The sequence below is a fragment of the Trametes versicolor genome (assembly GCF_000271585.1).
Source record: "Trametes versicolor FP-101664 SS1 unplaced genomic scaffold TRAVEscaffold_11, whole genome shotgun sequence".
NCBI classification, from domain to species: domain Eukaryota; kingdom Fungi; phylum Basidiomycota; class Agaricomycetes; order Polyporales; family Polyporaceae; genus Trametes; species Trametes versicolor.
In genome coordinates this window covers 150,481-172,268 of record NW_007360331.1, presented here as the reverse complement: position 1 = coordinate 172,268, position 21,788 = coordinate 150,481, and the positions used below count along the sequence as shown (strand labels likewise).

The 21,788-nt window shown below is 56.0% G+C and overlaps 7 protein-coding genes across 7 annotated transcripts; 1 reads left to right on the top strand and 6 right to left on the bottom strand.

Moving 5' to 3' along the window:
• Positions 1-1,418: 1,418 nt before the first annotated feature.
• On the top strand, positions 1,419-3,023 carry TRAVEDRAFT_95665 (monocarboxylate permease; the record flags this gene model as incomplete). The annotated part of the gene is made up of 8 exons (XM_008044703.1): positions 1,419-1,511; positions 1,575-1,718; positions 1,778-1,905; positions 1,968-2,279; positions 2,347-2,505; positions 2,567-2,685; positions 2,738-2,809; positions 2,866-3,023. Coding segments are annotated over 8 exons (1,185 nt in total), but the record flags the coding sequence as incomplete, so codon positions are not given.
• A 1,623-nt stretch (positions 3,024-4,646) lies between these two features.
• Positions 4,647-5,560, bottom strand: TRAVEDRAFT_51594 (uncharacterized protein; the record flags this gene model as incomplete). Its single annotated transcript, XM_008044501.1, has 3 exons — positions 4,647-4,839; positions 4,897-5,437; positions 5,497-5,560. The coding sequence occupies 3 exons, from the start codon at positions 5,558-5,560 to the stop codon at positions 4,647-4,649; spliced, it is 798 nt and encodes a 265-aa protein (XP_008042692.1).
• Positions 5,561-6,270: 710 nt separating this feature from the next.
• Positions 6,271-6,993, bottom strand: TRAVEDRAFT_132870 (uncharacterized protein; the record flags this gene model as incomplete). Its single annotated transcript, XM_008044702.1, has 2 exons — positions 6,271-6,867; positions 6,925-6,993. Coding segments are annotated over 2 exons (666 nt in total), but the record flags the coding sequence as incomplete, so codon positions are not given.
• Positions 6,994-9,236: 2,243 nt separating this feature from the next.
• Positions 9,237-9,849, bottom strand: TRAVEDRAFT_132874 (uncharacterized protein; the record flags this gene model as incomplete). Its single annotated transcript, XM_008044701.1, has 2 exons — positions 9,237-9,653; positions 9,712-9,849. Coding segments are annotated over 2 exons (555 nt in total), but the record flags the coding sequence as incomplete, so codon positions are not given.
• Positions 9,850-11,231: 1,382 nt separating this feature from the next.
• TRAVEDRAFT_23129 (uncharacterized protein) lies at positions 11,232-12,309 on the bottom strand (the record flags this gene model as incomplete). Its single annotated transcript, XM_008044335.1, has 3 exons — positions 11,232-11,734; positions 11,902-12,041; positions 12,119-12,309. The coding sequence occupies 3 exons, from the start codon at positions 12,307-12,309 to the stop codon at positions 11,232-11,234; spliced, it is 834 nt and encodes a 277-aa protein (XP_008042526.1).
• An 877-nt stretch (positions 12,310-13,186) lies between these two features.
• TRAVEDRAFT_51590 (uncharacterized protein) lies at positions 13,187-14,552 on the bottom strand (the record flags this gene model as incomplete). Its single annotated transcript, XM_008044500.1, has 4 exons — positions 13,187-13,755; positions 13,919-14,077; positions 14,166-14,311; positions 14,380-14,552. The coding sequence occupies 4 exons, from the start codon at positions 14,550-14,552 to the stop codon at positions 13,187-13,189; spliced, it is 1,047 nt and encodes a 348-aa protein (XP_008042691.1).
• A 5,322-nt stretch (positions 14,553-19,874) lies between these two features.
• On the bottom strand, positions 19,875-20,423 carry TRAVEDRAFT_51589 (uncharacterized protein; the record flags this gene model as incomplete). The annotated part of the gene is made up of 3 exons (XM_008044499.1): positions 19,875-20,041; positions 20,102-20,235; positions 20,302-20,423. The coding sequence occupies 3 exons, from the start codon at positions 20,421-20,423 to the stop codon at positions 19,875-19,877; spliced, it is 423 nt and encodes a 140-aa protein (XP_008042690.1).
• Positions 20,424-21,788: the final 1,365 nt, after the last annotated feature.

The window sequence follows — 21,788 nt, the reverse complement described above, 5'->3', positions numbered from 1 at the left end:
TCAGGGCGCATTTTGTCGCGCCGAGCGGTCTATCGGGTACGGTTTGGCGATGTTCTAGGCCAGCACCCGTCCTCAAGCACCGCCCTATTTTCGAAGGACGATGCGCGGTGGGGACCTACCCCGCACGCGGTGTGGTGTTTTCTGGGCTCATAGGAAGGATCTAGCCGCTGATTTCCTACTGATTCCTCCCTGAGGCGTGCGCGCCTACGTACTGGGCGCAGGCGCAGTGGTTTCGCCTTCAAGCTTGCTTTGAACATTCTTCGTCATGGTGCGATGTGAGAGAATTAGGCCAGCGCCAGACTCTAGTGTGACTTGTGACTTGCCGAATTGGCAGGGCAACAAGTTGGGGTTGCATGGGCGGCGGTGCGGGTCGCCCTCCTTCAATACTCTATTTGCATCTTCGCTGACGATGGGCCAAGAGGGCCGACTCAGAGGCGAGGCGTGCGCAGCGTTCTGTGAAGTGTGTACTCTCCCAGGCAGAACGGCACCTGGTTTCGTAAGATCACAGCGATCCCCCTGCCCAGTCAGGCTGCGACTCCATCGGAGCTCACTTTGTATGGCGTACATCTTTTCTCGCTCCGAAGAACCCGAGGCTGACGAGATAGGCTTGCGTCCGTCAGCCAATTATGAGTCCTGGCGGGCCCCGCCATCTTGGGGCGGCCCTGCACAGCACGACTGTGCACGCCAGGAGAAGCCCGCCCGCTACGAAGGGATCGCCGGTTGATCAATGTCGCCGCCTAGTCCTCTCGTAACCAAACGGCGGTATTAGGGGGTCGCGCGGCTTCTTTTGAACCAAGGGAGCGGAGAACGCGCGCACGGCACCGCCGCATCTTCTGTTAGGCAAGCGTTGGCGACGCGGCATGCCACGGGCGATAGGTATACAAGCGCTGTCTCACAGTCAGCCGAGTGTACTCAGAGACGCAACACAAAGATAGGATTCACCGACTGAGCGGGATTTCTTTGAATACGCACCGCTTATCAGACCCACACATAAACTCTCCGTGTCCTCGGGCGCTCAGGTCTGATATGTTGTCCCGCTACCACGCCGAGCATCGTGAGATTTCACGGACCATGGCCTTGTCACTGCTCCAGGCCTCAGAGAGTGTCAGCGCTCGGCTTCCAGGTTATATTCTTTGCGGGGTACTCACCCGGAAACAAGAACCAGTCGTCTGCGAAGCACATACCACCCACCTGACAGACCTCATCCGCCCCTTGCGTGTGACCCTCTCGGACTCTCATCCACCTTCTCGAACGTGGCGGAGTCGTAAGGTTATTGCTCTTCTTCCGCCATGGCTGACTTAGGAAACTGTTTCAGGTAGTTCGCAGACCAGTCAAGCATGGAGACGGATACGGAGACAGTGGCCGGCGAGTCGGTTATGCGGCCCAATGACCCGCTTGCGCTGCAAGACAGCGCGAGCGAGGACTTCCCGGATGGCGGGAAAGATGCCTGGGCCGTCGTCCTCGGCGCGTGCCTCGCGTTGTTTGCGTCTGCGGGGATGGTGAACTCATATGTCAGTGTCGGTATGTGGGTCTTCGCAAAAGCAGAGCTGACCTCTGTGGCTCGCCTGTGACAGGGGACGTTCCAGGACTACTACGAAGCAACATTGCTCCCGGATTCTTCGTCATCCACCGTCGCCTTCATCGGATCCCTGCAGATCTTCTTCCTGTATGCCGTTGGAACCCTCACCGGAAGGGTGTTCGACGCCTATGGAACGAAGGTCAGCACCCTCGCCTTTCGTCGCCAATGAGCTCAAGCTGACCGACCGCTGTCGAACAGTACCTGATCCCTGCAGGAACATTCATCACCGTCTTCTCGCTCATGATGATGTCGCTGTGCGAGGAGAACCAAGCGTACCAGGTCTTTTTCTCACACGGCGTCCTCTTCGGTTTTGGTATCGCGTTGTTGTGCGTTTCCGGGACTTATATCCCTCAGTATAATGTCGTTGACAACGGCCGCCTTTGCACAGGTTCAACCCCGCCGTCGCCGTCCTCGGGCACTGGTTCAAGAAACGGCGCGCGCTTGCAATCGGGCTCACCACCGGAGGCAGCGCAAGCGGCGGCGTCGTTCTTCCCATCATCCTCGAAAGGCTGATCCCCATCGTCGGGTTCGGCTGGGCCGTCCGCATCGTCGGCTTCATTCTCCTCGCCTGCCTCGTCGTCTCTTGTGTTACCATCCGCACGCGGCTGCCGCACTCGGGTCAACTCTCCTTCCGTACCGCAATCGACCTCGGCGGGTTCCGCGACCCGCGGTACGCCTTGGCGGCTATCGGCGCGTTTTTGTGAGTGCGATGTCTTTGGGGAGACGGTTTCGTGGATTGGGAGGTACTTACCGTTGATTTTTCGCAGGTTGTTCTACGGATTCTTCATCCCGTACTTTTACATCAAGATCTATGCCGACTTCCGTGGAGTCCCGCCGCACATCGCGAAGTACCTCCTCGCGATTATGAATGCGACGAACATCCCGTCGCGGATTCTGCCCGGGTACATCGCGGACAAGACCGGGCCGTAAGTGTCTTTGCTGATAACCCACTGCTGAAAGTGCTCATCGACCTTCTCGCGCACACAGTCTAAAGGTGTTCGTCCCTGCGGCCGCGATATGTAGTGTCCTGTTGCTTGGACTGTGGCTGCCGTCGCGCAGCTCAGCGTCGATTATCGCGTTCGCGGCACTGTACGGTCTTTTCTCAGGTACGTCCACTGCATTGCAACTTACGTACCTAGCATTCTAATCTCGCTACAGGCGCGTTCGTCTCCCTCCTGCCGACGTACATTGCATCTATCTCGCCTCGCGAGAAGCTGGGTGCTCGCCTAGGTATGCCAGCTCCTCCCTGAAAGCTTCCCGTCTGAGATCTGACGCGTCTCGTACAGGCTCGGTATACATGGTTGTTGCTGTCGCCTCACTTGTTGGCACGCCCACGGGCGGAGCTCTGCTGAAGACGACGGACGAGAAGCACTTCCGCAACCTCATCGTCTTCTGCGGCGCCCTGAGCGTCGCGGGCACGCTGGTGATGAGTATGGCGGGCATGGTGGACTCAGATTCGTTTCGACGATGTCTACCGTGGGACAGTCAGCCTGAAGAAAGCGTGTCAAGGAAGAAAAACCTTGAGGCGTGACTTGTGAGAGCCTGGATGGGGGCGCCGGAGTGTTTGATTGTAAGCTTATTGATAGGGAGACAACATACGCTTTTCCGCGAGAATTTTGCGACGCGTATAACTGCCCTGTATACTTGTTACACTGACTAAAACATATATCCAAGCATTCAAGTTGTGGTTTACTTGCCTGCGACTCCGACATGTCACGATTCACCAGTAAGCACGATGTCCTTGCCAGTTGAAGCCGGGAGGGTTAAGAGTTATTTATCCCGTAGTAGGACGTGCACGATTGGATTCTCGTATAGTCATCTGAGAGTTGCCTAGTGCTAGAGAGAGTAAGAATGCTAGAGATCTTAAGAGGCGACGGTTGCATATTGCATGCGGGCGCCTTTTCTCCGACAAACCCGATCTCAGATCTTTGATTCAAAGTCCGCTACACGTGTCTACTGAACGCCGGCCGCCTCCGCCTCGGTTCGTGCACTTCCTTGCTGCTCTCAACGACAGTCTTATAGAGCTCGGATACGTCTTGGATGCTAGGTAGATAATGTGAGCGGTCTACTGTTAGATCTGTCGTTACATGGTCAGAAAATCCACATTTGAGATGTGAGGTGGTACATGTGGGACGAGTCGAGGCGGGTACAAGCGGGATACCGTGACCGTGTGTGAGGGGTGGCACGTTGTTTCAGTGCAAGAATGAGGAAGGGAATGATTAAAATTTAGACAAAAGCCATGCATATTGGTGACTGTAATCCGAGTGCGTGCCCAATCTGCTGTAGCGTGTATGTAGCTGGAACTCGGAGAAGGAAAGAAAGCAATAGATATCTACGCGTGTGAGTAACAGAGAGAAGATGGTCCGAGGATTCTTGGCTGCCAAATCCAAAATTTTTTCAACAGGTGCCGCGTGCAAATCTAGTGTCGCGCGTGGCCTATCAATGGTGCGGACTCTGCGAAGGGTAAAGCTATGGGTTCAAACGAAGACGAAGGTGCTTTCTGAGAGGAAGTGCACAGAACGCGGGAGAATGAGGAGAATTGGGGAGCACACCGCACAAAGAGGAATCTAAGGAGACGAATTGGAATGAATGAGCGCTGATGAGCGTTCATGAGCGAGGATTCCAGATTTAGGAGGCGGACGCCATCGTGGGGCACTAAAAGGCGAATGGTTAGCTAACAGTGCCCGTCTATCTGGATCCAGTGTGTGCGCATAGAAGCGGAACGCACAGAGTATTGGTGCACCAGAACGGGAGCAAAACGCCAGGGCGCGCGATGTGCGATATGAGGTATAGCCGTCAGGAGATGTTGGGGACGTTGATACACAGTTACACTTGTCGATACGACGGTCGTCGTCGAGATACGCCGTGCAGTTTAGAAGAAAGGTCATCGGAATCGGGGTTGTTGTAGGACATAGCGGGCCTGTTGTAGGAGGCGCATGATTACAGGAAGTGGTGTTGGGCGCCGAAAAGACCGAGTCGCAGGAATGATTCCAGCTTGACAACAGGTGAAGAGAGACGGCCGCCATGGACTTTGAAGGAGCCTTGCCGAATGTGAGGGATCAACGCACTACAGACCCGTCTCCGAGGGATCCGTTGGAGACGCATGGGTATTCGGAGTGTCTTCAGCTCCCGCGGGTCCCAGTGCGGAATCGTTCGGGGTGTCCACGATGGGGACATTGTGGAGTGGAGCTGCGACGTCATTGGATGTGGCCTCAGGGCGACCTACACGCAGTTCGGTCGATGGATGTTCGGTAAGAGGCCTGCGAGTGCAACAAATGATAAGCATGGATTTCTACACAACGATTGAGCACGCGTACCTTGCGAGAGGGTCCCCATGAAAGGCAACTATTCTCGTCTGTAGTCGAATGGCGTGTTTACGATGAAGATTGAGCCACCTGGGACGGAGACCTTTGGAGAACCTGGGTATACCCTCGCAAGAGTCCACCACCACCTCGATAGTGTTCGCGACGTGCATGAGGTGTTCAACAAATCCATCGGGTAGACATCTCAGTAGGTCGTCGGATGCAGACCAGATGAGGCCATCCATAAGCTCCTCGAGAGATTTACTCTCACCATAATCCCAAGCATATGGCTTTCTGGCCTTGATTCGAAGGTAGTACTCCATAGTCAGTACGTCGTGCATCAACTCTTCGAGCACGTCCCGTGCGTATGTCCGAATTGTCTTTACTTCGTGGGATCCGTGATTGGACGCGGAGACGAGTCTTGTGATGAACCTATCGGCCAGATGCAGGAACACGGTGACGCTCCTGAAATACTCCCTATAAACGATCTTGTCATTGGACGCCTTTGAGAGGTCCAAAGATCTGAGTCGGAGACACCGATATGCGTGGGTAACACCTTTTCAAAAGATCGAGTTAGCATGTGCTGAGGCTCGGCATGGTGTGCAAGCGTATCACCTTGAATAACGACGGCCCCCCAAGGGATGTCGCGCCCGAGGGCAAGTTCGATCATACGGCTCATTTTGAGATCGATAATCCATTGGTCGGGATTCGTAGATTGCATGAGCAAGTCACTCTTCTCTAATTCCTGGTCGTATAGCGAGCGCAAGGCGTAGTATGTCCAGTCCGCTTCAGCTGCTTGAAGATTCAAATATTCAACATCCGCCGGCGGATGTAGAGGAACTTCACGTGAATCATCTCTGGTAGAGCGTTGTGTTGTTGAGCTACACAGATGAGAATATGAAGCCACAGGAACTCATTCTCAAACGGGCTTATCAACTCCGTAGCGCGTTTGGATTCAGCACCAAAATGTTCCGCGGCGGATGTTTGAAGCTGTTGCCAGTAGAGAATGACTTGCGTGCTGGGTAGGTCCATGAGGCATACACTTGCAGCGGAGATGGCGTCAGGATGGAGCGTGGTATCGTACGCCATGAGAAGAGTCTGCCTGTCCAAGTCCTCCTCGAGTTTCGAGACAAGCGACCATTCCCGGCCCTGCCGCGTCTTCCTAGGAACGTAGGTCGCACTACTGTCGGATACCCACTTCAATAGAAGTCGCGCAGGCCGCTCGACACGATTCTTGTACGTCGACAGGAAGGCCGAAACGAGGGCCCTTAGGGCCTGCGTTACCGCGCCTGTAGGTGTCACCTTCTTGCACATGCTCCACACGGCTGGTGGGAGCCTGCGTGTCCAGTAGATAACGTACGCAGGTCGCGGGATAGATTCGAGTGCGCGCGCCTGAGGGGAGAGGTACGCGCAGGTGTCCTCAAAGAGCGGACACACCGTCGTGATAAGGATGAAGGATGAGAGAAGCCCGACGAGCATGGACGCGATCGCCGCCACAGTGCTGTGCAAGCCCCACAGGAGGACGAGGAGACCCGCGAGGAAGCACAGGAGCGCGAGCTGGAGAAGCACGGGTATCGTCCCCACAATGTCGTCGACGTGCCATTTCATCAGGTTGTTCAACCTGTGCTGGCGTATGCGTGCAGTGGTGCGGGAAGTGCCGGACAGGCCGCTGGTGTACTCGTTCAACCACTGCTTAGCCATGATACCGATGGCGGCAGAGGCTAGCGAAAGGATGAGCCCAGAGAACCATAGTGAATTGAGCCATACCGCCCAGCGCGGGACACGCGGCGGGGTGCGGGCATCGACGTCGGAAGGGCTCGTGCTGGGGGGCTGGGTTGAGTTTACGAAGTGCGGGCTGACGGAGAAGCTGCCGAGCTGTGCAGATATTTGCTGCAACACGACGAAGGATGGATCCGGCGCAGCGGGCTGAAGTAGAAGATATGACTGCACATTGAACGCGGTTAGAATCGCGGAGAACAAGCCTGCCTGTGATGGATCAATCAGCCAAACAATGACTACTTGGGGAGTGAGCGGTCGACATACAAACACAAGGTAGGTGTCGATTTCTTGGTTCCACCGCCGTATCATGTCGTCACTATGTATCTGCACCATCCCTGCCGCATCTGACCAAGCCTTTGATTTCTCCTCTTGAGTGTACACTTTACTACGCATCTTGAGGACGTCCTAGACGTAGAGGTCCGCTTTCAGACGATGTCAGATGCAGGGAGCTGGTATACAGGGCGTACCAGGAAGCTGACGGGTCCGGGGACCGCAGGTCGTCCCTTCTGTCGCTTTGTTGTATCAGGCGGCAGTTTCTATCAGCACAGGGTCGGGAACATTGAGAGGCGAAAACAAAAATAAGACGACAGCCACTCACGGCGGTACCTCCACTTGCCGGTGCCCCCTCTGCGCTGGTGGAGGAATGGTCCATGTCAAGGATGTGTGAATAACTAGACGGTCAAAGAGAACGGGCAGAGCAGATCACCAGCACAGTGGTGGAAGTATGCGAACACGCTGGCTAATGCTTGAAGCCGCCGCAGACACATCGACGCTATCGGATGGGGAGACAACGTGCACCGCGGGAAAAGGGGCACTGACACGGGGTCATACCCAGATTCCGCGTAACACGTAATTCCATGTTTCGGCGTCCTCGGCGAAGATCGTTATACAAATACTCACGCTCTCTACATGCGTTCTGGGGCAGCATACGTCCAGACCCGTTGAACTGAATCCTCTAGCCTCTACTCAGCTTTGATTGTGGACCTGCTTAGTTGATGTCGACTTTGGCGAGAACTGCCCTGTGGGGAAAACGTACATCGTCAGAAGCACGCATATGATTGGATACAAGTGTACTTACCTGGGCACAGGCGTGTCCTTAACGTGAAGAACCCGCTCTCGAAAATCGCGCGCGCAAGCTTTCACGTCCTCTATTAGATTCGACTGCCCGTCAGACGGCGCCTCCGCAAGCATGTCGACCATTCGCACAATATCCGGGACGAGCTCATCAGAGACAAGCTGCGCCAGCACGCTGTTTCTGAGCCGGTAGAGCTTAAGTAGGACGTTCATCAGACCATTCGTGTCGATCGTGCTCTGTAGGCTTCGCGTCCGGTCGGTTTCGAGCAGCGTGCATAGCGTGCGCACGAAGTCGGTGACAACGTCTTCCGCGTAAGTGCGAATGGCGCGGAGGTCGTCGGAGAGGGGAAGATATTTGAAAGCTGGGGCAGCGCACGCGAGGAACATATTGACGCTGTGCAAGTACCCCGCGTGCGCGTCGAAGGCAGACATGTTGGTGGTGGACGGCTGATTAAGGCGGACGCGCCGATACGCACGAGAGACGTCTTTTCGACAGTATGGTCAGTTCTTGATCAAGCGCGATCTTTCCCTGGCACACCCGGCTCACCTTGCAGGAACACGTTCGTGAGCGGGGCCTCTTTTCGAGCAGCGTTGCCTATCAACAGTCCGCGCAACCGAAGAAGCCGGTGTTCGTCGGGACACTCCGGACGATGCTGCGCGTCCTTGTCCTCCATGATCGAGTACAGCGTCGATATCGCCCAAGCTGCTTCCCCAACGTGCATCCGGGCGGGCCAGCTCCCTCCACTGATGTACACGCTCAGAGATGCCGTCTCCTCCTCCGACAAGGGCGACCCCTCTTCCATGAGCGCGCACAGGAGGACATTGAGCCATAGGGGCAGATGCGGGGTTTCCCAGCCTAGCGGCCCATCGATCGCGCCTGCCTGAGACCCAAAGTGCGCCCGCACGGACGCGTGAAGCTGCCGGAAGTATTCGACGGTGTGCGCACTGCTGAAACCCATGAGGCAAACGGTCGCGGCGGAGAGCGCGTCGGGGTGGAGGGTGGCGGTATACGCCTCGAGGAGCATTTGTCTGTCGATGTCGGCCGCGAGTCGGCTGATCTCGGACTGCTCTCGGCCCCTCCATGTTTGCCTGGGCGTGTCGTCGGTACAACTCTTCGAGAACCATCGCAGGAGGGTGTTCGTGCGTCGCTCGAGGAGTCGACTGGGCAAGGTCGTGAGAGTAGAGCGTATACTTCGTAGTGTGAATGACGTGGCGTTTGCAACTTGAAGCAGTGCATTTCGGTACAAGCCTCCGAGAATACAGGGAAACCTATACGCCCAGAAAAGAAAGCGACCGGGCCTCCAGACAGATTCCAAAGCGCGCGCCTGAGGAGAGAGATATGCGCAGCTGCGACAGAAGAGCGGGAGCAGCGAGGTCGCCACGGTGAACGCCGCCAGGAGGCCCACAAGCGCCGACGCGACCGCTGCCACAGTAACATGCAGAGTCCAGAGGAGCACGAGGAGCCCCGCGAGAAAAAAGGCAAGCGCGAGTTGCAGCAACACGGGCACGGTACCGACGATGTCCTCTACGCGCCATTGCTTGAGGTTGTTGAGACGGTGCTGGCGCACGCGGGCGGCGTGGCGGGAGGTCCCGGAGACGCCGCTCGTGTACTCGTTCAGCCACTGCTTTACCATGATTCCTACGGAGGCGGAGGTGAGCGAGAGGATGAGGCTTGAGAACCACAGCGTGTTCAGCCAGACCGCCCAGCGCGGGATGGGTGGTGCAGCACCGGCACCGGTGTTGAGACGATTGGCGCTGGTCGATTGGGTCGAATTCACGAATGGTAAGTTGATTGAAAAGCTCCCTAGTTGCGAGGAGATTTGCTGCAGGATAGCGATAGACGGATCGGGTGCAGCGGGTTGAAGTAGCAAGTACGACTGAACGTTGAACGCCGTGAGTATGGCGGAGAAGAGGCCGGCCTGTGAGTTATGCGTTGTGTGAGCCACATAGATGCCTGCGAAGAGTTTGCATACGCACGTAGACCAGGTAAGTGTCGATCTCCTTGTTCCAGCGTGCCACCATCTCGTCGCTGTACGTCTTCACCATTTCCGCAGCATTTTCCCACTCGGCGGCCTTGCGCTCTTCTGTATGCACCGAGCAGCTCTTGAGGTACATATCCTAATCACATTGCAGACGTGTAAGCGTACTTCATCGAGCGTCGATAGAATATACGTGACGCACCAGAGGAGTGACTTCAGCAGGGATTTTGGGCCGCCCTTCTGCTCCCTCTGAGTCATTCTGGACATGCTAGTATACATTCTGTGGTTCAATATACCTACGGGACAGAGCATAGACTGCATACGCACCGGTATAGCGCATTCGTGTGTTTCAGTAGCAGAGACGGTCTTCCGCCCAGACAACTTGCTGGCATCGTCGCAAGTGGTAGCTAGTGCTTGACACGAAGCCTCACTCGCATTCAGTAGCTCTCCACGAAGTTCAGACATGCAAATGCGGCGGGAAATGGGTCAAGTTGCAAGTCGTATGAGGAAAAGGAAGGGGCGACGAGTCGGGCGACGCTCGGACTGCTTGCCTCGGTGCATCGCGCCCATAGCGGTACTGCGTTGCACGTCAAGCTCTGTTTGCCGCCCTCGAGTCATCTTTGACCCCAGAGCGGCAGTCGAGTGTAAATATTTGACGAGGGCCTTAGGAATGGAAAGACCTGCAACGCGTACGACGCGACTGCGGCTTGAGCCTCGTGGCGGCGTTCGTCCTCAATGTCAACTCTCGACCAGCCAGACCAACATCTTCTCATGTCCAGAGAGAGCTCTATTGCGCCAAAACATGAAAGGCAAGTCCCAGAGTTAGAACAGGCCTAGGAAAACGCCGCTGGTCAAAGGTGGCGACAATTTGATGACACGACAAGTTGCAGTCGCCGAGATCAGTCAACTGCCAGATTAGACACATCTTCGAGGCGCTGTGAGCACAGTAGCTTTACCAGAAGTTGTTCAACTCACAGTCTCACCTGAGGCGTATCGCTGCGCAGATACAGATGGAAGATGGAGGGAAGAAAAAACTGCGTGTTCGACGCTCGTCCAGCAGCCGTTTAGCGCTGGTGCGAGGTACCGTGGGAAAGCACCTTTCGGGCTGCTCGGCCCAAGCCGAACGAAGCGACCATCGACGGCACATACCCACCTTTCTTCAAGGCATCCAGGATTTATACCCCGTTGCATGGTTCAAATATGGAAAAGTCCCACCTGTACGCAGTTTTGTGACACAAGATAGAGTAATGAGCTATACATGTTGATGCCGAGTTTCCAGCCGCAGCTTTGGAGCAACTTCGAAAGTAGTATTACGGCGGGCCACGCAGTACGAGGGACATAAATATACGTGTGGAACATCGTAAAGACAGATTCTGCAGGATATGCAACAATAGGAGTATCCTTCACTCAACACAAACACCATTCCCGACCAAGAATCCGAAGCTATAAGGGTATCACGACGCGCGCACGCCCCAAAATACAACAAGACCGACCTCACTGGTATCCCGAAGTTCAGATTCAAAGAACAAAACCAGCCCCAAACGCAACTCCAAGGATCGCGACACCCACGCCCATCACCCCGCCCATTCCGGACCCGCCGCCGATAATGCGCCTCGCCGTCGCCGCGTTCTTCGTCTGGCTCGCGGCGGGGGCACTGCTGCTCGGGGCCGGCGGGGCGCTCGGGACTCCGGAGGAGGACGCGTCTGTGCCCGACGCGCTCCCGCTGCTCGCGTTGGCTGCTGCCTCGAGCGAGGTCGGGGTAGTCGGCAGAACGGTGGTCGTCGAGCCAGCGGGTGTCACGGTGAGGGAACTCGAGACACTGACGGTGGTGAGGGTGCTTTGGGAGACACCCGACGATGCTGAGGTCGCGCCGGAGGAGGTCTGGTGGCCACTGTGCTTCGACGAGTCGGTGGAGTTGGCGGAGATGTGGTCGGACGCAGATGCGCTCCCTGACGCGGAGGACGAGGCGGGGCTGGAGAGTGTTGAGAAACCGGTCGCGGTTGGAACGGCGGTCGCAGGCCCTGCGTGGAGGTAGGGAGGTCAGCGCCGCCTGTCAGGTATGCACTTTGGAAGGCGAAGAGTGAGGGTGATCATCATGCAAAGGAGGGGATGTGCAAGGATGCATGGAAGGACGCGGCGGCAGAGACGTGATATATGAAGAACGCTGTAGCAGGAGAGAGGTACTTACCTGAGGCGGGAGCGCCGCATATCTGTTCATACGCTTGCAGAGCCGTAACGCTATCCTCCGGTGGGCATCCCTTTTGGACACACTGGAGTGCGCCCTGGATGAACAGCGGGTTTTTACAGATACAAGTAACCTCTGCCGATCTAACAAAGCATCAAAGGCGTCAATACAACGCAGTACGACCCCGACCTCAACGAGTACCGGTGGAGACGTTACTCACGGGTCAGCACAGCCGTTCTGTAGCGCTGCTTGGGAAATGCAGCTCTGAGCGCACTGCGTAACAGTAGTCGGTATGGGTATTCCAGAGGGAAGCGAGGTCGCGGCGGGTGGTGCTGAATCGTCTGCTTTGGCGCACACGGCGAACGTTGCGGCGACCGCGAAAAAGAGTCCAGCGAGGTTCTTGGAAAACATTACGAAGAAAACGAGTGTAGAGACCGTGAGCACGTTCGGAGCGCGTAGATGGGGCGATAGGGACGAGCGGGGGAGGTTCGAGCGACTCATGGAAGGCGTATATATAGGCCTGCCACTAACAGGGGTTCATGCGTGCGGCGATGATGAACTGTCAAAGTCGCAGGCATCGGACGTGTCGTTACTGCATCCCCGTCAGCTTCCCATCTCGAGAAGTCCATTGCGGCAGTACGTACCTCTAAATGAGGACCCTTCTAGCCCGTCTGTCCTTGTTCGTGTTCTACGGCTGTTCCCGCAGCGCATGGCAGTACTTCGGAGATCCGGTAGTCTGCAAGGATGAGTTCACGTTGGACGTGCTAAAGATGGACGCAACCAAAACTGTTCATCTTGATAGTGGCTACCTTTCGAGTCTCATTCCCCTATAATGTGGTCGTCGGGTGTACCTTTAACAGAAAAGAGGACTCGGAGAGTCACGCGAGGTTGAAGGTGACACGTAGGAGGTGCTCCGACGCGCGCGGTTCTTAAATACGAGGTGTGGGGGTTCCCGGGGTCTTAGCCTGAACCTTCCTGCCCGCGCGAATTCGAATGGATCCATGGCTCCTGCCACTACTGTCAGTAAACGATAGTGCGCGCGTACAACTCGATAGTATCCTTTCTTCCGTTTCCCACCGCAGACACGGGGCGCGCTGCAGGTATGACCTAGACGCAGACTTTCAAGTTCAGTCCGACGTCGGAGAAAGATACACGGCGCGATCAAACATACCCAAGTTCCTACCATTCAACCTAGACAACTTTCGCGCGGCATGATGCAATGTATTTGGGACGTACGACATGAGGTCAAACCCGCCACAAAGCCGTACCCGTCCCTCGCAGTGCCATGTCACATCCTTGCGTCTCGCTCCTCATACGGAGGGAGCGCCTCGGTCCCCACGACGGAGCCGTTCCTCGTTCCCTCTCCATGCCGGCCTCCCAAAAGCGCGAGGACGCGTTCTCCTAGGGACCAAGGAAGAACCATCACGCGCTCCGAGTCCCCCGCACCCGCCTCTCTCCCGCCTTCGCGCTGCGCGTCGTCGCCCGTCGACTGTATTCCGTTTTGCGATGGGGGGCTGGTATGCGTGTCGACCGAAGGGGCGACGCTGATGTGTGGGGGAGCGAGAACGATAGGGCTTTCGCCACCTTTGAGTGTTGGGCTCGTGGCAATCGCGGGAGAGGGCAACTCAGACGGGAGAGGTAAGGAGTGGGGCTGGAATATCGCGGCGCGTTGCTGGCGGCGCCGACGGGCCCACTTCCAGAGGAGCGCGAGGGCCGCAATGACGGCTACTGCGAGGACGATAGGAAGGGCGATGACTAGCCCCTTCGAGGGACGTGTATGAGTGCCCGTTGACTCCGCACTCAGGCTGCCGGTCAGGGGTTCGCTGCTGGTGGCCGATGCAGAGGCTGTTGCGGACGCTGTATGGAGATAGGCATGTCAGCGCTGTCAGAGATCCGGTACGAAAGGCCAGCAAAGCGGCGCTGCTGCTGCTCGGGGAAGGAAGGGCGTTCGACATGCGAAGGCGCCTATTCTCCCGCGCTCCCGCGCCGATATACGCAGCTTCTGAAATCGTGAACGCACCACTACTCCCACCCGTCTGCGAGTTTTGGGCCATCGACGAGGTCGTGGCAGTAGCGCCAGGGGGGCTGGAGCTGTCCGTCTTGGACTCAGATGTCGAGGATGGGCTCGAGACGCTGGTGGTGGACGGGTCGATCGTAGTCGAAGCAATCGACGCAGACCCTGGGTGGGGATAGACGGATCAGCGTTTTGCCAGCGTGGGGAGGCGAGGACGTGATGTATGCAACATGCCAGAGTGGACGATATGCACCTGAGGCCGAGGGGCTGAGATTGCAATCCTCTGTATATGTCTGCAGTGCCGATTCGATGTCTGGCGGGCATGCCGCCTGAAGGCAGGCGAGCGCAACATGGAGATACGCAGCACTTGAACAGAGGCACGGTACTGTGTCATTGGGCCTAAGAGTCAAACACGTGCACCTTAGTACGTGCTTGAGATCTCTCAAGGTCCCTTGAATGGAACGTACCCGTTGCATCCGCTTTGCAGTTCTGCTTGGTCGAAGCATTGTTGAATGCATGATGTGATGGTAGTCGGGATCGGTAGCGTGGAGGTGCCAGACGCCGTGTCGAGCGCTCTCACCCATGCGAACGCCGCTGCGGCGACGGCGATGGAGAGCACAGCGAGGTTTTCGATGAACATCATCGCTCTGTGTTGCCACGCGGTCCTGAAAGCTTTCGAGACTCGTTAGGCACACATACATGAGGCGACAAAGATGAGGGGATCTTTGAGAGACGTACATTTATATATGCAGCTCGGCTACGGGCAGAAGATCGGCCGCGTGCCGTTATGATGAGCTGTCAAAATTGCACGCATTTGATGCGCCGTAGTGAGTCGTCCCCATCAAACAAAATTCCCTCGGATCCCGTCGTCTCAATCCAAGCAGTGAGCTTTGGGCCATCCACCCTCACCTCCGCGTGCCCTCAGCAGACCTCAGGCTTTGGTGGGTTGCCGCCGTATCAGTACCGCCGCATCACCTGGGCTCCATTCGGGCTCGCAGTATACTATGATGTGGCAGCTGCGGCAGAAAAGAATCCAGCTCGGGTCTTAAAGACACCATGAAGTAAACACGTGCGGCGACCTCAAGGCTCTTGTGAACACGTTCGGAACGCGTTGAGGGAGAGGAAAAGCAGGGAGGGGAGGGTTGAGCGACTCGGAGATGGCGGAAAGAGAGACACGATGGATGCGCTTCGACGCGCGTCGGTGCTGTATACGAAGCGAGGGGTTCCTGGGGTCTCAACCTGGAGCTGCCTGCGCTGGATAGGCGGTCCTCCGGATTCCTCTTCCTTTCCCCCTGCAAATTCGCTGTGCTGCGTTCCACAAGCATGACCTAGGGCTAGATGTTCAGCTTCGTGGTCTACGTACATAACACCATATTCAACCAATACAGCATGCGGGCGGCATGATACAATCGCGTCTAGTCTGTACGTACACCACTTGACATCGTCGAATTTGAGAATACCGTCGGCCATACTGCCAATTGTCCACAGCCGCAGGTCTCTGGGACTCTGGCATAATATCCTAGTCCCCATCCACCGGTACGCTACTCATATCCTCGCGTCCCGCTCTTCATACGGAGGTAGTGTCTCCGATCCCACCGAGGAGCCATTCCTCGACCCTTCAGGCCTGCCCCATGCGCCCGCGAGGAGGCGTTCTCCTAATGACCAAGGGATAAGCATCATGCGCTCGTCTGAACCAGTCTCTCTCCCGTCTTGACGATTCACGTTTTCTGGGTAATCGTGAGGTGCATGAGTTCTGGCTCGAGGAGAGGGCCGTCTGTGCACAAGAGAGGGGGTGAATACACCGGCGGCGGCGAGGACGGTATGATCTAGATGGGTCAGTACACGAATGGACTCGCGCCGTCCGTTGAACTCCGTATTCGCTTCCAAAATTCTCCGCCCCTGGCATAGATCTGTAGAAGGAGTCGGTTGGCTGCCTTCAAGTTGTGGAGCAACTACAGTCGGAGGAGAATATGACGGTGGCGGTGAAGCGTGAGGCTGAAGCGACGCTGAACGTTCTTGGCGGCGGAGGCGAGTCCGCCTATAGAGGAATGCGAACGCCATGATGAATATTAATACGAGGGTGAGAGGAAATGAAATGAGCAGCCCCAAGTATTGTTGCGCATCGCTGATTGGTAGTATTGCATTGCTCCGGGGAGTTGAGGTGGACACGGCGGGGGACGGGCTGTTGGTTGAAAGCGCTGTGTCCGATGCGATGTACGTGGAGAACGATGCAGTACTTTCTCCAGTAGCACTGTCTGAGAATGCAGTGGCTGTTTCTGATATTAAGAACGTTGCGTCAGCATAGCCTATCAAGTATCCAGCAGAGAGGAAGAGAAACACGATAGCATACACGCCTTTTAGGCAGGCGAGAAGAGTGCTTAGCACTCCGGAGGCAAACGGCGCGGTCTTTTCCCGTAAAAATGGTAGAGAACCGCACCTTTGGAGATGGTGTACCCACCGGTGCTACCATTATGTTGAAAACTCGAGGTCGTCTGAAATCCAGAGGCGGTGGACGTAGTGGTGATCGAGACGGGTCCGATTTCATTTGACGAGGCTGATACGCTAGGGATGGTCTGTGGGCCGTCGTTTGAAGACGTGGCGACAGGGGTTGAGTTGACTTGATCTGGAGTCGCGGGTGACCCTGTGGATGACGCGGCGGGCGCAGATGAAAGTAGCGATGTCGAAGGCACTATCGGAGGTGAGAAAGGTAGGTCAGCATTGTCCGCTCCGGCGAGCTTTGAACGCAACATGCTGGAAATAATGTCATTACTCACTTGCGGGGGATAGGTGGCTTGCGTTGCATTTCTGTTGGTACTCTTGCAAGGCCGACGGAATGTCTTGCGGGCATGTGCTCTGCATACAAGCGAGGGTCGCATCGATGAATAATTGGCTGCCACAGAAACACTGTAGCTGTTCTTCCCTAGAAATTGTATTCCAATATCAATGGCCTGTAACTCTAGCACAACCATCGACCTCGTCGCACTTCGGTAAAACTGACACTCACGGATCGAGACAACTGCTGATGAACATCCCTTGGTCGAAGCAGTCCGAGGTACAAGTTGAATGAGACGCCTGCGCTTCGGAAGGATTTGATGTTGTAGTACCGGATGTCCTGCTTAAGGCCCTCACCCACGGCAGCATCGGGGTGGCTACAGGGGAGAACCTCATGAAGTTCAGGTGGAACAACATTCAGCATGCGAACAAGGAGACACAAGGGTCTTGGATGAATGATCCGTAGCGTTCAAACGAGTGAAGGTGAAGGGGCGGGGATGAATGGGGATATGGTTTACATACCATTATATATAATGCCCCGACATGAGCGGAAGCCTGACTTGCGTGTCGGCAGACAATGAACTGTCAACGTTGCAAGCATCGACATGCAACGCACAGCTCCACGCACGGCACTTGGACCATAGCTACCTCATTTACACATACAATACTCTGAAAACGGAGAAGAATGCGATGATCAGGTCCTGCGAGTGCCCTCCCGCCATATCGGCTGAGGCGTCAGCCACAGATGCCGATGAGGAGGCGAATAGAGCGGTCGAGGACAAACTGATGGTAACCGCGTAACAGCAGATGAGAATGGCACTGCCTACGATGCTTGGGTGACGGAGGGTGAGGTGATCATTGTTGCGGTGATTTCCGAGCTCGCAGGAGCGAGGAGTGCGGAACCATTCCGCGACCATCCATGCCTTCCCCCTAGAACGGCGAGAAGGCGTTCTCCGAGTGCCCAAGGGATGGACATCATGGCTTCGTCCGTGCCAGCCTCGCTCCCGTCGGGGAGTTCAGCGTTGGCTGGGCCGTCGTAGGGTGTATGAGCTCTTGTCGACAGAGAACCACGACTTTATACTGGGGAGGGAGTGAAGACGTCGGCGGCAGCAAAGACATTCGGCTCCGAGTTTCTCCGCTCCTGGGGTAGCTTTGTAAAAGGTGTTGATTGGCTGTCTTCGAGTCGTGGTGCAGTGGAGGTCGGGAGAGAATGCGACGGTGGCGGTGAAGAGCGATGCTGACCTGACGCTGAACGTTTTTGATGGCGAAGACGGGTCCGCTTATAGAGGAATGCGAGCGCCACGAAGAAGGTTATCGCAAGGGCGAGGAGAAGTGCAACGAGAAGCCCCATGTACGGATGCGCATGGCTTCTGGCGAGCACTGAACTTCTGGGGAGAGCTGAGGTAGACTCGGGGGACGCGGGGTTGACCGTTGTGTCGGATGCAGTGAACGTGGAGGACGATGCAGTGCTTTCAAGTTCAGTAGCACCGTTTGCCTGTGCAGTCGTTGTTGCTGATACTGTGTGTAAAGCTTCGCGTTAGCATTGCTCATCAAATATCCTACGTAAAGGACAAGAAAGATAAATGCGATGGCAGCGTCATTGCCCTTCAGGCCAGAAGGGTTCATGGCATTCCAAGGGAGAATGGCGCGGCCTATTCTCGCAGAAACTGTATAGATCCGCACCTCTCGACATGCTAGACGCGCCGCTGTTTGTGATCGAGGCGCGCACGATTGTGTTCGAAGAAGCAGACACGCTATGAATAGTGTCTTGGCCGTTGCTTGAAGACGTGGAGACGGAGGCTGAGTCAACGTGACCAGGGCCCGATGTCTTGGACTCAGATGCCGACAGCCGTGTAGAGGACGCACGGAGCCCCAATGAAGTTGCCAATGCCTGGGGCACTGTTGGGCGGAGGGGAGAGAGATAGGCATATCAGCACTATCCGCTCCGGTATATAGCAAGGAAGACAATGCATAAAGGACACCACAATTCTTTGAATACGAAATGTTAGATACAGCGAAATTACTTACTTGCCAGGGAGAAGCTGCTTAAGTTGCATTGCTGTTGGTATTCTTGCAGACCCGAGGCGATTCTGTCCTGCGGGCATTTGCTCCGCATACAAGCGAGGGCAATATTGAAGTCGTGATTCCCTGGCAAATCGTAGCGGAAATCAATGCCCTGTCAAGGTAGTACAACCATAGACCTTGCGAAATATCACTATAAGTGAGACTCACGCATCGGTACAACCTCCCTGAGCCTCCTCTTGATGGACACATTGTACGGTACAGGATGAAAGAGAGACCTAGGTTTCGGCTGGAGTCGATGTCGCAGTGTCGGAGTCGGTTGTCACAACCCAGGCTCTTAGCCCTGAAAATGTTGCAGCGGCTATGAGAAAGAACACAATGAAGAAGTTTAGGAGGAACAGCATTCGGTATAAGAGCGAGAAGGCACCAATCCATGTCTTGCCACGCGTAGAAGCCCATGTATGCCCAACGATGATGAACTGTCATTTGCTACGGCGCGACGCACATCTCCAGCAGCGGCATTTTATTGCTATCTAATCTTTTACTGATGTCAGCAGGCCCATTTGAATCTTTTTTCAACAAGAAGCGAGGACATTTCCATGCTCTATGAAAGTAACACATCAAAGTGCGACTTGGAAGGGTATGACAAAGGACTCGGGGTACCCTACCAGGCTACGACCTCTATCCCCGACGTACTCAATCAGATGCGCGGCTGGAAATGGTGGAGAGAAGATTGTATATCAATTAGCACATATCCCGTGTATTGACATATGGGCCCACAGGCGGATAACACACCGTCCCTTGACACGACCACGTGATCGCGCTATCACAGCATGAGGGTCCCGGCGAGCGTCGAGAGAGCAGCGAGTCCTCCTATCGCCGCTACCCGCGCCTGGACGTCCGACCACCCAAACGAAATCGTTCTTTGTCCTGTGTTGGAAGTGGGTGTTGCGGAAGAGGCGACGCTCGCCTCTTGGATTGAAACTGCTGGGGTCGCCGTAGCTGGGGCGGGGTTTGGTGGACTGGTTGGACTGGCTTCCGTGACGGCGGTGGGAAGTGTGATGGGAGACCCATTCGTCGTTTGGGGTGCTGCGGTAGAGGGCGATACAGAGGAAGCAGATGAATCAAGGGATGGTCGTGCGGGCGACTGAGAAACGGACGAAACCGATCAGCCGGCCGGAGCAGACGACGTGCCGTTACTCGAAGTAGGGGTAATGGAAGTGGTGAGCACAGTCGCGGAAATTGCGTCGGAGGGTAAAGCCAATCTTGAAGAAAAGTTTCCACCAACCACCGACGAGTTCCCGGTCGTGGTAGGCATCGCGGGTGCAGTTCCATCTTCACCCGAACACGATCAGCGCCCGGGGCGAAGGCACGGCCACCGCGAGAATAGCTCACCCGCAGAAGCGCCGCACTCATCTTTGTACAGCTGGAATGCCGTCTGCACGTCGTCCGCTGAGCATTGGTCCTGCACGCATGCGAGCGCCGCTTGTAGGAAGAGTCCGTTCGTGCATATGCATTGCAGATTCGTGCTGTAAGCCGAGAAGTAGTGAGCAGTCGGATTGTAAATTTGTCATGCACAAAATGTGCGAACGTACAAGTCTGTGCAGCCTTCGGAGAAGCCTGATTGAACGATGCAGTTTATGGCGCACTGCGAGACGTCGTCACGCGCGCTGAGTGTTCCTATCTTGCGCCCGAGGACGACAGATGCTACGGACATGAGAAGGTAAGGGAGAAGGAGCATGTCTTCTGTCGGGCGAAGAAATGAGTACAATGTCTCTGGGGTGATATGTATGGGTAGATAGGCAGTGAAAACAACTGGGGGGGTCTTATATGCTCCGCGCACGACATTCCGCTACCTGCTTGGACTCCATACGCCCAACGGCGACGGATGGCATAGCTGCATGCTAACGACCACCGCGACGGCAGGCGAACAAGCTCGCCCGGCTCAGTCGCCACATGGGAAGACCCGGAGGCGCGAGATTCTCGATACACCGAGGCCGATACAATCAGATAGCGCGTAGAAGTGCTAAATACGTACGTCGATGTCCATCCCGAGTGCGCAATCATCCCTCCTGCGTCCGCGGCTCGTATGGCGGCGGTTCTTCCTCGCGCTCGTCCGACGCCCATGGTTCGCGCGGCACTATCTCGTCTCTACCAAGCACGCCAGGTATCTGCTGCGAAGGAGAAGACATAGCGCTCCCTAGAGGCAATGCTGGCTCCCCTCGGGTGCCGTGGGATGCGTGCTTGCTGTGGTGCTCGCCTCGTGTTCCACCGGCTGAGCCCAGACTGTCGCTCGTCTTCTGCGAGGATACGACTTCGTGAGAGCTTGGAAAGAATGGCGGCGACGTAGCGGAGAGAGGCGAACCGAGTTCACCCGCGAGGCTGGTGGTCGCGTAGGCATCGATGACGGTAGAGCTGTCGCCGTCCGAGACGGTTGCCGCTCCCCGAGAACCGCTACTACCTTTTGCGGAGCTCTCCTCCTCTGGTGTTGATCTATTTCGAGGCTCGCGTCCTCCGTTCTCGTGGCTCGCATCCGCGCTCCGGGCTTGGTGTCTTCTCCGGTTCCATAGAAAGTATGCGAGCACCGTTGCGACGAGAACAAAAACTCCAAGAACGGAGGAGAGTGCGATAATAAGGTTGTGGGAGTGCCCTTCCCCGGTCGACGCGTCAGCGGAGGATGTGGATGTGGAGAATAGGTCTGTTGAAGACGGAGGTATGGGTGCCGCCATAGCAGTAGATGAACTTGACACCGCCTGCGATGATTGTGCGACAAAGGACGGGGAGATCGCTGACGCGGTGAGCTCGGACGTTGGAGTAGTGAGCGAGCTGTGAGTGAGGGAGAACGAGGACGTGGAAATCTGAGAATCGCCGTCCGCGGTAGAAGTAGCCGTCGTGGAAGTGGGAGTAATACTTGCTGGATCAGTATCCGTGGAGTGTTGTGCGACCTTTTGCGAGGTAGACGTGTGCGTCTCGGTGCCTGCGGACGAAGAGATGACGGTAGAAGTAGATCCGCTTGTAGTTGTGGATGACGCCGTGGTAGCCGTATCGCCGCGCGTGGGCACACCAGAACCTGTGTCATACT